Source organism: Poromitra crassiceps, assembly GCF_964638095.1.
Source record: "Poromitra crassiceps genome assembly, chromosome: 4".
Taxonomy (NCBI): domain Eukaryota; kingdom Metazoa; phylum Chordata; class Actinopteri; order Beryciformes; family Melamphaidae; genus Poromitra; species Poromitra crassiceps.
Window position 1 is genome coordinate 41,907,666 of NC_139626.1, and position 14,535 is coordinate 41,922,200.

General features: G+C 44.7%; 1 protein-coding gene across 3 annotated transcripts in view; it reads right to left on the reverse strand.

Annotated features, from left to right (window-relative positions):
* Window positions 1–14,535, reverse strand: part of pds5a (PDS5 cohesin associated factor A) — a 56,594-nt gene that overhangs the window by 7,587 nt on the left and 34,472 nt on the right. For all 3 annotated transcript variants that reach the window (XM_083634780.1, XM_083634781.1, XM_083634779.1), the window contains exons 12-31: window positions 12,603–12,754; window positions 10,511–10,624; window positions 10,102–10,183; window positions 9,476–9,524; window positions 9,159–9,298; window positions 8,690–8,805; window positions 7,794–7,899; window positions 7,352–7,512; window positions 7,023–7,146; window positions 6,705–6,863; window positions 6,397–6,465; window positions 6,028–6,164; window positions 5,115–5,238; window positions 4,649–4,853; window positions 4,421–4,535; window positions 4,047–4,179; window positions 3,533–3,652; window positions 2,655–2,717; window positions 1,642–1,802; window positions 1,396–1,483 (exon numbers count right to left, since the gene is read on the reverse strand). In XM_083634780.1, coding sequence (XP_083490906.1) covers window positions 1,396–1,483; window positions 1,642–1,802; window positions 2,655–2,717; window positions 3,533–3,652; window positions 4,047–4,179; window positions 4,421–4,535; window positions 4,649–4,853; window positions 5,115–5,238; window positions 6,028–6,164; window positions 6,397–6,465; window positions 6,705–6,863; window positions 7,023–7,146; window positions 7,352–7,512; window positions 7,794–7,899; window positions 8,690–8,805; window positions 9,159–9,298; window positions 9,476–9,524; window positions 10,102–10,183; window positions 10,511–10,624; window positions 12,603–12,754 — 2,418 coding nt within the window. The remainder of the gene's footprint in view (window positions 1–1,395; window positions 1,484–1,641; window positions 1,803–2,654; window positions 2,718–3,532; window positions 3,653–4,046; window positions 4,180–4,420; window positions 4,536–4,648; window positions 4,854–5,114; window positions 5,239–6,027; window positions 6,165–6,396; window positions 6,466–6,704; window positions 6,864–7,022; window positions 7,147–7,351; window positions 7,513–7,793; window positions 7,900–8,689; window positions 8,806–9,158; window positions 9,299–9,475; window positions 9,525–10,101; window positions 10,184–10,510; window positions 10,625–12,602; window positions 12,755–14,535) is intronic.

Genomic DNA, 14,535 nt, shown 5'->3' on the forward strand with positions numbered 1-14,535 from the left:
TCCAGTCGAGAGGTGACGAAGGCATGGATCAGGGTTTCAGCGGAGGTGTCGGAGAGTGTAGGGCGGAAGCGTGAGATGTTTTTGAGCTGGAAAAATGCTGACTTAGTGACTGATTTGATGTGGGATCCGAATGAGAGGGAGGGGTCAAGCAGGACCCCGAGATTGCGGACTTCGGAGGAGGGGCAGATGGAGCAGCCGTCGATGGAGAGGATGAGGTTGCTGGTTTTCCGGAGGGTAGATTTGGGTGGCACGTCTAGGAGTTCTGTTTTATTGCTGTTGAGTTTGAGAAAGTTGGTTGACATCCAGTCCTTGATTTCACGGAGGCAGGTGATAAGGGAGGTGGCAGATGGTTTGGTGTGAAGGTAGATTTGAGTGTCGTCAGCGTAGCAGTGGTAGTTGAGTCCATGTTTTCTGATAATGTGACCGAGGGGGAGGAGGTAGGTGATGAATAGAATAGGTCCAAGGACTGAACCCTGGGGGACGCCTTGTTTAACTGGGGCTGGGGCGGATCGGGAGTTACCAAGGGACACATAGTGATGCCTGTCTGAAAGGTAGGAATTGAACCAAGCCAGGGGGGTGCCAGTGATTCCAAGTGACTTTTCCAACCGGCCGAGGAGGACAGAGTGGGAGATGGTGTCAAAAGCCGCAGAGAGATCGAGGAGGATAAGAATGTTAATATTTCCGGCGTCATTGGCCAAGAGTAGGTCATTTACTACTCTCACCAGAGCTGTCTCGGTGCTGTGTTTGGTCCTGAAACCGGATTGTAATGGGTCAAACAGCTGGTGGAGTGACATGTGGGACTGTAGTTGTTTGGCAACAGTCCATTCAAGGATTTTACTGAGGAAGGGGAGATTGGAGATAGGTGGGTAGTTATTGAGCGTGTCCAGATCCAGGCTGGGCTTCTTTAGAGTACCGCAGAGTCTGGAAGGATGTTAGCACTTCCGGTTCCTACGTGTAAAAGTGAATGGGATTTTTGTATGGGGATTTTGGTTAAATGCTTGAAATGAGGTCTGTGGTTAACTTTATGAAACAACAAACCTTGTGTTCAGCAAGATACTCTTCACAAATGAGCACCACTTTTAGGATTTCCAAAGCTTAAAGGAGAGTTTTTCTTAACGCTTCAAAAGTCATAAAAGTGGTCCTCATTTGCAAAGATTATCTTGCTGAACACAAAGCTCGCTGTTTCATGAACTTTTGTTAACCACAGACCCCTATTCCATGCATTTAAATGAAATTCCCATACAAAAATCCCATTGACTTTTACAGGTAGGAACCAGGAAGTGCAGGGACTTCTGGGTAAGCATACAAAAATACGTCATCCCTGCGGGCCTCTATTGTGACTGGCACTGTAAGCAAGCATTCTCAGCAGACATGGGTGTTCCTGTCTGAGCTTACCTTCTTCTCGTCATCATTCTTGATGACTGGGTTCTCATTGTTTTCCTGCGATCTGCCCTCTGGTGGCTCTGTTGCAGCATTACTGTTACTACAGGAGAACATTTTTACAATCACTCACATGAAGCACACAATCTTTTCAAGAGAGTGTGTGTGTGTGTGTGTGTGTGTGTGTGTGTGTGCGTGTGCGTGTGTGTGTGTATATGTGTGTGTGTGTGTGTATATGAGATAGCGAAATAGACTGTCTACCTGTTCTTATTGATGGCCGGGGAGCTCAGTGGGGAGCTCAGTTGGGAGTTGGTGCTGGCGTTGCTGGCTGTGTCTGAGCCTGCGGTGGTCTTAGTGAAGATCCTCCTCCCTGGTACCGTCAGAGGCTTGTTCACAGCTCCCAGCACTGGAGTTGACTTAGGCTGCGTAGAGGAAGGTAAGGGGTAGGGGTGTCACGGTACACAAAAGTCACGGTACGGTACGTACCTTGGTTTTGGGGTCACGGTTCGGTACGGTACGAAAACGAGAAAAAAAGCAACAAATCCCAAATTCTGTTTTTTTCGTACCGTGAACTCACGGGACGAATACATGTACCGTAACACCCCTAGTAAGGGGTGGTTCATGCTTTAGTACAACACTCACACCCCAATGGTCACGTTCACATGTTGTTTGAAAAATAAAAAATAAAAATCAAGTGTACGTCTAGCCCCCCCCCGTTAATCAGAAGCTGAATCCATCCAAGGCTGATGATATCACAGAATTAACACCTATATTTTCATGTGGATACTTTTAAGAGAACACTCAGGAACTCTCTTTTGAAAAACAACTTAAGGGCTGTTGGCATACGGTATATTGTTTTGTCCCCAACTGCCAGCGCCTCTTTCTCATTCAAAGTAATGGGAAGTCGTAGCAAGGCTCACAAGGGTTGCCTTGTTTACGTCACTGTAACAGCGATCATAAAGGTAGTATGGATTATACCACACATGAAATATCTGGTAAGCCTTCCTCCTTCCACAACAAGACCTAACAAGACCTAACAAGCAGAGTACCGAGCCTTGCTAAGCTTTTTATTTCCTCCCACTAAATGTGAACAGCCCCTCCGAGTAGTCAAAATGTCAAGGATATTGCAAAAATAGTTGAAGGACTTAAAAAGATTGGATGGACAGAATGGACAATGATCAGCAATAGTAATGAATGTGGATTATACTTCTTCAAGATGCTCTGGTGGAAGAAAAATAAAGAATGAAATAAAAGCATAGATGTTTTGTATTTACCTTGCCAGTGAGCAGAACTTGTCTATTCTCTGCACTCAGATAGTCTTTATCATTTTTGAAGTCCTGTTGATCAGAATGACAAGAAAGAAACTTTGATTAGCACAGGGCCCTAATGTAAATCATGTTTCTGTTCACCTGCTGAGTGAACAAAGTGTTAAATTGTCTTTAAATCTGTGTCGGCTGCTGAACAGATATAAATCATCCTCAGGAAGAGAAGATTAAATCTGTGTCTGCTGTAGGGCTGTGCAATAAAATCGATACGGCAATATATTGCGATACTTTTTCCCGCAATACTGTATCGATATTTCAGAAATATATCGTGATAGATCGCCATATCCATTTTTTTGCACAGCCGTGTGTTCAGTGACACAATAAGAATACTTTTTATTTCAGTGCGTTCAGTAAGACACTCACTCGGTAGTTTTGACTCAATTTGTCCACTAAGTTATCAATATAAAGTGATGTACATATTATTACACTACCTGGGTGGTGCACAGCGTGTTGTATTCTTAGCTCTATTTTATAATTTTCAGTAAATTATGTAGAATATTGCAATATATCGCAATATGTATTGTATTGCAATGTATCGTGATACAATCGTATAGTGACCCATGTATCGTGATACGTATCGTATCGTGAGGTCCTTGCCAATACCTAGTCCTAGTCTGCTGTTGAACATATACAGTATAAATCCTCCTCAGGAAGAGAAGATTTTGAAATGTTCTACCTTTTGAAGTAATTTTCCTCATCTACATGAGGAAAAGGTTGTGTGTGTGTGTGTGTGTGTGTGTGTGTGTGTGTGTGTGTGTGTGTGTGTGTGTGTGTGTGTGTGTGTGTGTGTGTGAGTGAGTGAGTGAGTGAGAGAGAGAGATAATTACCTTGTCCTGCAAAATGAAGAACTTGGTAGGTAGGACAGGGTCTTTGGGTGATTCCAGATGGCATGCAGTGCTCTTGTTGGCGATGACGAAGAGAGCGACATCACACACAATATACAGCTTCTGTAACCACAGCAACACAACACACAAACCTTTATGGCATATTATTACAATACAACAATACTGCTGTTGACAGTGTTGACAGTAATAGAAGATGCCAAATCATTCAAAACAAAAAGCATTTTGCTTTTAGGAACATCGTGCCAGCGTGCAGCGCTGTTCCAAAACGTGTCAACGTGTGTCGTTGCCTGGGAAGCGCACATCCCATAATACAACTGTTCGCATCGCATCCCATAATAGTATGATGATACTTGGGATGCCATTGCGAACATAGATGCAAACAGGTTAGCCAAAAGTTTAGCGTCGCCAGCGAGGGCCCCCACCGTTGCGGTCGGGGTACGTTTCGAAATCCCTCCAGGCATGAAACATTTTCTAGGGGAAACACTGGTGTGTGTACCTCGTTGGCCTTGGCGTCATCAGGACACTGGGCATCCTTGGTCTGTTTGATGTTCTCTACCATTTTCCTGAGAAAAGCGTGGCTGTTGTTCTCATTCTTGGTCATCAGCACCTCCAGCATGAACCACAGGCACCTACACACACACACACACACACACACACACACAGATGCTGTTTGAAAACTGTGGTCAACACCAGTCGTGTGCATAGAGTTATAACGCAGAGTAAGGCATTTCCTCACAAGAATAGCAGGGTAAGGGAGACACTCCACATTCTGATTGATTTAAGAGTCAGATTTAGGCTTAGCTTAGGAAATAAAACAAAGATCAATAAAAAGCCCTTGCAAGTATAGAAACCAATAGTGTGTCCACTCACTCTTTGATGTCTTTGAGCTGCTCGTATTCCTGTGGCTTTGTGAAGTCTGGGTCGTGGGCCAGCAGGTGGATCATGTAAGGAACCACATACTCGGGAAGGAGGGACACAAGTTTTTCTGGAGCGACAGGAAACAGTAACACCCATTGTTTATCCTTTGCTATGACCCGATTTAGTGCCACTAGGATCTGTAACGGCCCAAACTGCTGTCCAAAGATGTTCTAGACTAACCGTGAGCGAGAGGCGTCTGTTTGATGTACTCTCTACGGACGGTGATGTTTTTGAGGAGGCACTGTCGGGCGTGGGCGCGGCGCTCCTTGACCGGGTCCTTGGCACACAGGGCGAAGACGGCCAGGTACTCTAGGGGCAGCATCAGTTTGACGAGAGCCAGGTGCAACTTCTGGGCAAAGATCTGACGAACCTGGTAGCACTCATCCTGTATGCAGGAAGGAATGACATCAGATTGAATGGAATGTTACAATACGAAGCAGGAAGTCACATCCCTCGTAAAGACCGTGGAAAGGGTTCAACAAGATCGACAACAAGTGGGAAAATGTATATTCTTTGTGTACACATACACTACATTAATGTCAATACAACAATCAAAAAATGAGTTGAAGAATCCTAAACACACACATGTGCACGCACACACACACACACACACACACACATGTGCACACACACAGTGCAGACTGACATTGATAACGAGGCCACAGAGCTGGAACTGTTCGGGTGTGATGATGTCATGGTAACAGAGCTCCTGGGACAGCTTCATGATGGCGCCACCTGCAGCCAGCCTCAGGCGAGACATGTCGGACTTACTGCAGGGAGGAAGAGAGGACCAAGGGGGAGAGCAATGAATCGTACAATCAACTCAACTGGCCCACTCGTTCCCTAAAGTGTAGCCCTGAATTCATCTTATTCATCTCCATTTGAATTGAATCCTATTGTGACGTTATTTAGGAGTTGTCATTGGTCAGATTAAATGTCAAGTCTAAGGGCCTGTGTCCACCTAGCGTCTTTTCCTCAGGTCCAGCGTCTTTTTTCAGTTGTTTCCAATGGGGGGAGAGCATATGCGAGCGCACACGGACGTGTAGAGAAAGTGCGCAGCGCCCAGCGTCTATTTTCGGCGTTTTTGTGCGCCCGACTCCCAGCGCTTCAAGCTGAAAATATTTTAACTTTTCAGAAAGACGCTGGTGTCGGCTGCTCCTTTTCTGGTAACTAATCATATGGAAAAACTATCGCAACAGAGACAGAACGGCTCAATTGTGGGAGCAGATCGGCTAGACACTTAATATTTCTGGCGAGTGTTGTGCTTACTGCTTTTAATAGCGTAGCCTACCTGTGTTATTAGCTTGCTAGCTGTCAGCTATCAAGCTGAACTAACGTTACTTGCAGACTGCTTCCTTGTATATTGTGCGCTGGGATCAGCGTTCCCCAGCGCACTCCCAGCGTTTAACGTCGGAAAAAGACGCTAGGTGGACTCAGGCCGTAAGTTGAGTGGTAAATTGGTATACCTCTAGACGGAGACAAGGCCAAATTAATATGATATTAGATTAGATAAACGCTCTCTCAACTTTGACCCCCAGCACCTGTAACCCCGGGGTTACCTGATCTTCTTCTGCTCTGTGAGGTCTCCCTCGCTGACCAGCATGGCTGACAGCAGGCGCAGGGTGGAGTTGGCCGACTTGGACTGGTTGTTCTTCATCCCCAGTAACCAGCGCACCAGCAGCTTGATGGCCTGCACCTGGGGTAATAAGGGGGAGAGCATACAAAAAAAAATGAGAAAGTTGCAGGGGTTCTATTTTATTACCACGATACAAACCAGAAGGAAATCTCTGTCATCAATACATGATCCCAACTTCATCAGTAGCCGTCAGCTTACGGTCAAGCATGTCAAAATGATTAATCCAAATCATTGAGGTAATGCAGGTTAGACAAGAGGTGAAATGAAGGTGGCAGACTTGTGTGGTGTTTACCTTCGCTAAAACCTCAGGTGAGACTTCCTCATCGGTCGTCCACAGCTTTCCGTTCTTGTTCCCCATTGACTGGAGACAGAGAGGCACGTCACAACTACATCCTCACGCTTTCTTTACATATACTGTACACACACTTCTGCCAGTAGAAGAGATTCTATCAGTAGTGTTTTATGTAACAATATGCCTCACAAAATATGGACATTATGAATACATATCGGTGACATTGCAATGGGAATGGAAAACTATGTGCAAACGTACAAGTGTGTACTTCATGTGATTATGTCTGCCTGACCCTGATCTCCACCCACCCTGTCATTCATGAGCAAGTCCTTGACGATGAAGTTGGCCACAATGGACTTCATTGGCGAGGCAAACTGATCTGGGGCCAGCATGGAGATGTGGCCCAGGGACACAAGGGGAGTGATCAGCTGCTCCGGGACGTCTGCGTTTAGACTACGAGACAGAGGCTGGGGGGAGGAGAGAGACGAAGAGGAGTCCGATCACGAAGATGTGAGAAGGCAAGAAGGAGAATGAAGATGTCAGAAAAATCATACTAAAACACAGTCATCCGTCTGTAATGCATGGTGAGTCCTGGTGAGTCAGGAGGTTAAAAAACACTTCCCTACCTCAAAGATCTGAGCAAGCTGCACTTCCTTGTTGTTGAAGATGGCATGGATGCAGTGGACGGCCTGCTTGGCCTGGTGGGGCGTGCCCCGCTTGGCTTTCTGATGCAGGATGGGAATCAGAGTCCTGATGGACACACGGACGAGCAGCTGTTAGGAAGAGCTATGCACTCCGAGCAGAATGGTCTTTTCACAATCCAGATGTCCTACTGCCTCGTTAAAATGTGCAACTTTGAAATAAATTATTGTTTGTCCATGTATTATCATTTGTACATTATTCACTCCATCTATTGTAATTTCCCCATCTCTCCACCCATCCATTCGTCTCTTACGATCTTATCTGCTGCAACTCCGTCTCGATCTTTTGCCCCGTGTTCCTGAAGATCTGGATGGCTGCCTCGGCCACCTTGTCATCCTCCATCTTCAAACACTGGAGCAGAGACTCGTAGGTCTCTGCTGAGTGGAACGCCGTGGGGTGGGTGAATGACAGGACCTAGAAAGGATGGAGGACGCATAGTTGAGATGATTCAGCTCTTTCGTTTATTCAGTCTGAATTGCAGTTCTCTCAAAATGTACAATCACGCCTTAAGACCTCTCGTCCAATCCCTCTACATGTCTAACTATCCTCTGTATTCCCAGTCCAGAGTGGTCAACACAAGCAGGACTCTCACCCTCAACTACATCCTCTTAATTGCTCCATTTTCCAACCACTTATTCTTCCCTAATTCAACTCATTTTCACCCACAACCACCTTTGCTTTCCCATGCTTTGTACCTTGAGCAGTTCCAGGCCAGAGCGGATGGCCGTATCAGGGGTAACTCCCTCTTCATCGTCATCAGCTGTCCCCTCAATGGACTTGTTCAGCAGCTTCACCAGAGCACTGAAAGAAAACATAATATGTAACATGTAAACAACCGTGACTAGATAAGGATGACTAAAATACCAGTGTTAGAGTGAGATGGCGGAGCCCCCCCAACCCCCCAATAAAAATTGCAAAAAGAAAACATCGTAAACAATCGCATTACAATATTAAACTAATCTAATTCGTACAAAGTAAAGAATTGTATTGTTTGATATTTTAGACTACAAACTAACATAAAACAAAACCAACTGTATACTATACTGCATCATTTTGTTATTGATAGTTTCTTAGTTAGACCTAGGTAAGCTTGCTCTCTGTAAAGTCCTTTGAGACATGCTTGTGATGAAGGGCTATATAAATAAACATGCCCGTTTCCTCTCACATGGTGTTTTTCCACTGAGCAGAAAGGGTTAAACCTGTCCTCTGTTTGAGGCCTACAGTTGCGGCCCTCCACCAGCAGGTGTCTCACTGAATGAGAAAAGCCTGCTGTTCAGTGTTACACAATCACACCAAGACACAGGGGCAGTGCATAAAGCTCTCCATCACTGCGATAGTGGAACATGTGCTGTTAACGTGTCATCCGGTGACTGTTTTGATGCACTGTGCAAAGAGACATTTCAATCTCATGGAACAAGAAGTACCATCTAATCTCACCCATTTTCAACTTGAATCAAAATCCACTTTAATGCATTTCATTCCTTCAGTATATGTATCATGTAGTAAGAATTTGATCTGTGATTTAATTGAGACGATGAAACCGAATTGGAATAATTGGTGTGTTTGATCATGTGCCGGGTGTTTTACTGACCTGATAGCCTCGGAGTCGATGTGGACGGGGGCGATGCGCTCCAGCAGGAACTTGACCATCTCCAGGAAGGGGTTGGTGGGCTGCTTGGGGAACGTCAGCTTCCTAGTGATCTCCCTCTGCAGAGCGACAGCAATACACCAGTAATGCCACTATTAATTGATTTGTGTGCATATATGTATATATCTGCATAGTGGATGCACTCTGTTCGTGAACATTCTAGCATTACGTTCCACTGACTACATCCATTCTTCAACCCTAACACACCAACCGTAAAATGGCCTCTTTTCAAAGTGAGCAACTGCCACAATGTCCTCACTTCCCCAGAGAGTCACACATAACAGACACTTAGTCCTCACAAGTATACCAATGCAAGTCTGCATGTATGTGCTAGAGAGAAAGAGTGAGACACGCGTGTGCGAGTTAGCATGCGTGCGAGACTCGTGTGTGTTTGAGGTCGGCGTCCTCTCACCACACAGAGCTCGGCCTGTTTGCAGGAGCAGGTGGGGCTGATGAGTGTATCCAGCTGCACTCGGAGCTTCTCGTCCTCACCGAGAACCTGGTTGAACTTCTTCATGAAGTCCTGGGCTTTGCCTGCATCCGGCAGGTTCTCTGGAAAGGCAGATTAGCGAGTCGCACACATTGAAGGTGAAAGGAGGAATAAACATCTATCTTTCATGCTTAAAATGGGACAAAGTGCTCGTGTGGAATTATAATAGAGGAAATCTAGGTGAAAACGCAGAAGTTAACGGCAATGTATGCGCTTGCTTGTGTGTGTTTCCAACTCACTGGCAACGGTCATCAGCTTCCCAAACATGGCAGTGTTATTGGCCTCAGACTGTTGGGGGAGAGAGAGATGGTCATAGAGCTTGCAAACAACGTCGGGACACTTATGCTGCCTTCCAGACAACTGGGATGTGGGTGTATCCCAGTGGAAAAGTCCCACCTCCCACCTTCAAAGTGTTCCAGTGCACAAAGGCAAAAAACGCAAGTAAAAAAACATGGGGGACCGCGACAAACTTTTTTTTGTTTGGCAAATAGCAAGACAGCTTAACAACAAGCGGAGCACACTCCTTGCATATTTAAATGAAAATGAGGAGCGACGACGCATAAGGTAACAGATTCCATTACAGTACATTTTATTTTGGCACTTCATACTTTGGACTACATACTCCATGGTTGCGGCCATTGTTGTGTAACATCAGACAACTGATTCCCAGCCTAGTCGGGGTAGATTCCCCGCCTCCCCCAGTTTTCAAGTCGGATCTCCGACTTTGTGGCATTCCAGTGCACATTTTCTAGTAGGAGGTCAGAAAATCCGAAGGTCCCAGTTGTCTGGAAGGCAGCAATAGATCAGGGTGTGTTTGGGGAGCAGAGTAGGAGGTTTGTGTGCGAGTGTGTGTGTGTAGACTCACAACTGGCAGCTTGTGGAGGTCCAGCAGCTCTCTGACCAGGCTTCTAAGCATGTTCTGACACTTCCACATCTCGTTAAGAGCCCTAGGAGGAAAGAGATCAATTAGAGAAACAGGAAAGTAAAATGAGAGATGGCAAAAAAGGAGTAAATAAATGTACGTTAGTGTGTACTTTGTGCTTACGGTGTGTGTGTGTGTGTGTGTGTGTGTGTAGGTGTAGCTTGTCAGTGTGTGGTTTTGTAGGGTCGTGTGCAGTCATTATGTTGTTGTACAGTGCGTTTACGGTTTATTGAATAGTTATCGACACGATATGACTGCATGTAGTGCTGTTTCAAACATACAGGTCAGTATTCATGTGTAGAATCTAAGATGTGGGTGGGTGGTTTGTTGAGGTGTATCCAGGTTTACTGACTTGACGGCGTTTGTGTCCAGGCAGGCGTACAAATAGTAGAGACACTTCATCTTCTCCTCTGTGTCGAGACTGTGAGGGACCATGTACTGGGCAAAGATCTTCTCCACTAATAACCTGCAGAAAGGTCAAAGGGTGTGAACGAAGGAGGTGAGACAGGGAGCATGACAGGTCAAGCGTGGGGGCCCCAATAATTGTATTTCACTAATAAGCTTGACACTTTTCATCCGTGTACGGTAGATTGTAGGGGTGTCACGGTACACAAAAGTCACGGTTCGGTACGTACCTCGGTTTCGGGGTCACGGTTCGGTACGAATACGGTACAACGGAGAAAAGAGCAACACATCCCAAATTCAGTTTTTTTCCCTTTGGATTTTTGCTTTTTACGCTCATTTTACCATCAGAAATAGTGTCTAATAAGTGGGAATTAATAAATGTCCACAATTGAATAAGATCTAGCCAATCCACACAAAAGGGTTTTACTCTACAGCAGCGATTTTCAAAGTGTGGGTGCCCCTCCCTCTCAGATGTCTGTATTCCAGCTGTTTGACAGGGCAAAGGCATTTCCCCCCACTTTAATCTTTATTGTACACAAGTTTGTAAACAGAGTGCATGTGGAGTAGCCTAATACTCCCACCTAGCCCCCCCCCCGCTGTCTGTCTGACAGCTTTCACTTTCCCAATTAAGTAGGCTAACGTTATTGGATGCGAGTTTTGTTGACCATAATGATTACATTCGGTCATCATAATGGATTATTGGAACATGACAAGGAGTCATCCCCTCTTCATCACCACATCTTGCTTGTCATCTCACGCGATGTAAGTTGCTTGTTTACAACAACATCTTTGTCAGTTCACGTAGTTAACGTTTAACCACGACGCGCAACTATAAAGGACTAAAGGAAAGTCCTTTATAGTTGCGTGTCGCGGCTACGTAACGTCACATTAGCAAGCTTACCTCATTGGCTTGATGTTTACAGAATTTGCAAAAAAGCTCATCGCCTGAGTCATAAAAGTCATTAGGATACTGCTCTGCACTCGTTTTTTTGACGACAGTAAAGGGAGGGCAGCTGCACGCTTCAATATTGTTGTGGTTTTGTGAAGTAGCATGGAAGCTACGGCTTGTAAACACGCTGGAGCGACCCCCGGTAATGTTTCCTCTCCACAAAACGTTCCATTTAGTGAACGCGGATTTCTATGGCTCTTGTGTTGTTTTGGCGCGTCTTCTTCTGTGGCGTTTATGGCGTGCAAACTGCGTTTAGGTGCTTTACCACCACCTTCTGGATTTGACGTATTCGTCGTGTCGCTTCACGCACCGAACCGTGACGCCCATACCGTGACACCCCTAGTAGATTGTCACAAATATGGATTTCATCACCAAGCTTAGCTGCTCTATGGTTTTCAATTACATCCAGAATTAACACAATGACAGAATGTATTACTATTTTGGTCCTGAGTTTCATCCTCTTTCTGTAATAAAAGTTCTAAAAGAAAAAATGTTATCGGATGGGGGACCCTGGGACAAAATCTTATCAAATGAGGTGCGTGGTCTAATTTGTGACAGTCTAGGGGTCCTTGATGTTACAAAGTTTGAGATCCACTGCTCTATGACACTCCATTACAATCCTTTCCATCTTTCCTATGGTCTCCTTCTGCAGGTCACCTCTCAACGTATGGTATCAACTGCTGCTATATACAAGGATATATAATCATGCTAATAGTATCAACTGCTGCTATATACAAGGATATATAATCATGCTAATAGTATCAACTGCTGCTATATACAAGGATATAAAAAGCCTTTGGAAAAGCCAATAAATCATAGATTTACTGCATTATTTCATATCAATGTGAAGAATTTGGCTGATAATGATAACTGATATTAACATTGCAACATCTGACCGATACCGATATGACCGATATGTTAAAAAATGACTAACATCGGCCGATACTGATATGATTGCCCATATATCGTGCATCCCTAGCTAAGAGTATCAACTGCTGCTATATACAAGGATATATTATAATCATGATAATAGGATCAACTGCTGCTATAGCAAGGATATATAATCCTGCTAATCTGTGTATTTGCTCACTTGTCGTCGATGCTGTTCTGGTAGTAGATGTGCAGCAACTTGTCTTTGATCCAGCTGATCTGCAGGGCCGACTCCTTCCCTGCCTCATGGTGCAGACAGTATTTCTTAAAAAGCTGGGCCAGGCCCATCATGGCCTCCTTACGCACGCGCCACTGCAGGGGGAGAAACAGAGAACTTAACCGATAAGATCTGATCTGATGAAGAGCAGTGTGGCTGAGATCTGATCTGATGAAGAGCAGTGTGTCCGAGATCTGATCTGATGAAGAGTAGAGCTGTCACGATTCCTCGAGTACCTCGAATAACTCGAATAATTAAAATGATCGAGGCCAAAATGATTCGCCTCGACACGGCATTTAGAGAGTAGAGACTGTTTCTCACGGACGCTTACTGGTGTGGCACAGCGCTCTTCCGGTGTAAACACATGAGGACACATGATCGCAGACAGACCAGAGAGCATCTACTGTATAGCGAGCGGACCCCGCAAAATGGAACGAGGCGGCGGAGAAAGCAGACAGGAGGAGCCGGGAAGGGAAGAACCAGGGCCGAAAAAGCGACCGAAACTGTCTAAAGTGTGGGATAATTTCACGCTGAAAAAGGACACGAACTCAGTGGTGTGCAAGTACTGTAACGATACTTGCATATCACAACAGTACCTCGTCAATGCTTCAGCACCTGAACCGTAAACATCCAGTCTACGCATCCACCAGCGCATCTACGTCAAGCGGAGCAAGGTAACGTAACGTTAACTATACACAACGCTAATGTAAATGTATGCTAATGATTGCTACTTGATATTAAGACTAGTAGTAGTTGTGCTGCTGGCTTGCCACGTTGCCAATATGACTATTAGTAACTGCATTCACGCTGCATTTTTTTGATGTGGCTTGCTGTTTTCTGAAATACAAATACAAAGCTCAACCTAACGTTAACCTAACGTTAGCGGCTAATTTAACAGCGTTGTGTGTGTGTGTGTGTGTGTGTGTGTGTGTGTGTGTGTGATCACACTAGCCTGTTGGTGTGTGAGAGAGAAAGAGAGAGTGAGTGTGTGTGAGAGAGAAAGAGTGTGTGTGTGGAGAATGTACATTTACACACCCTAGACCGGTCGACTCTTCTCATGATGATTGCAAACAACTATTTAATTGGTGCATTTTAGGCTCCAATTATTACACCACCTGACCTGTTATCTTGCTATTCTGATATTTGTGTCAATAATAGGCAACAGGTCTAGGGTGTGTAAATGCGCATTCTCCAGTTTTGTTATGAACTTACCTAATAAATATCAATATTAATTATTATTTCACCTCTTTTTCAGCGGATCACAGCGTACTATGGACAGCTTTGTAAGGACGGGTCCATCATGTTCAAGTGAAAAGATGAATGGTGCCACTGCCAGTTCTATGCAATTTAAAAATAAAAATGTTGTTTTTTCTAAGAAAGAAACTAATGTAGTTGTTTATTTGAAGAGATTTATCTTATTTCTTGGTGTATATTTACGATAAGCCTTTGAAAACACAAAAAAGGGTTCTTATCCGATTACTCGATTAATCGATGGATTATTCGGTAGAATACTCGATTACTAAAATAATCGATAGTTGCAGCCCTAATGAAGAGCAGTGTGGCTGAGATCTGATCTGATGAAGAGCAGTGTGGCCGCTCCCAACGTCACCCCGGCGCAATCAATAACTGAACATTGGAAGCCTGCAGTGTGCGAGCAGCTTTATTCCTTTCTTTCAGGCGAGAAACATAGGACAGGGAGGACAGCAGGAGATCATGAGGATGATATTAAGAGAATTTTTTGTTTTTTTGGAAGTATTGCAGAGAGAAAGTCAGTGTGCAATTTCAGTACATACCCTATTTGTCCAATTACATGAATTTTACTGTTAAAATGTTAACCTCTTTCTCACTGTAGAAACGGCATTTTAATGTGGGTGAG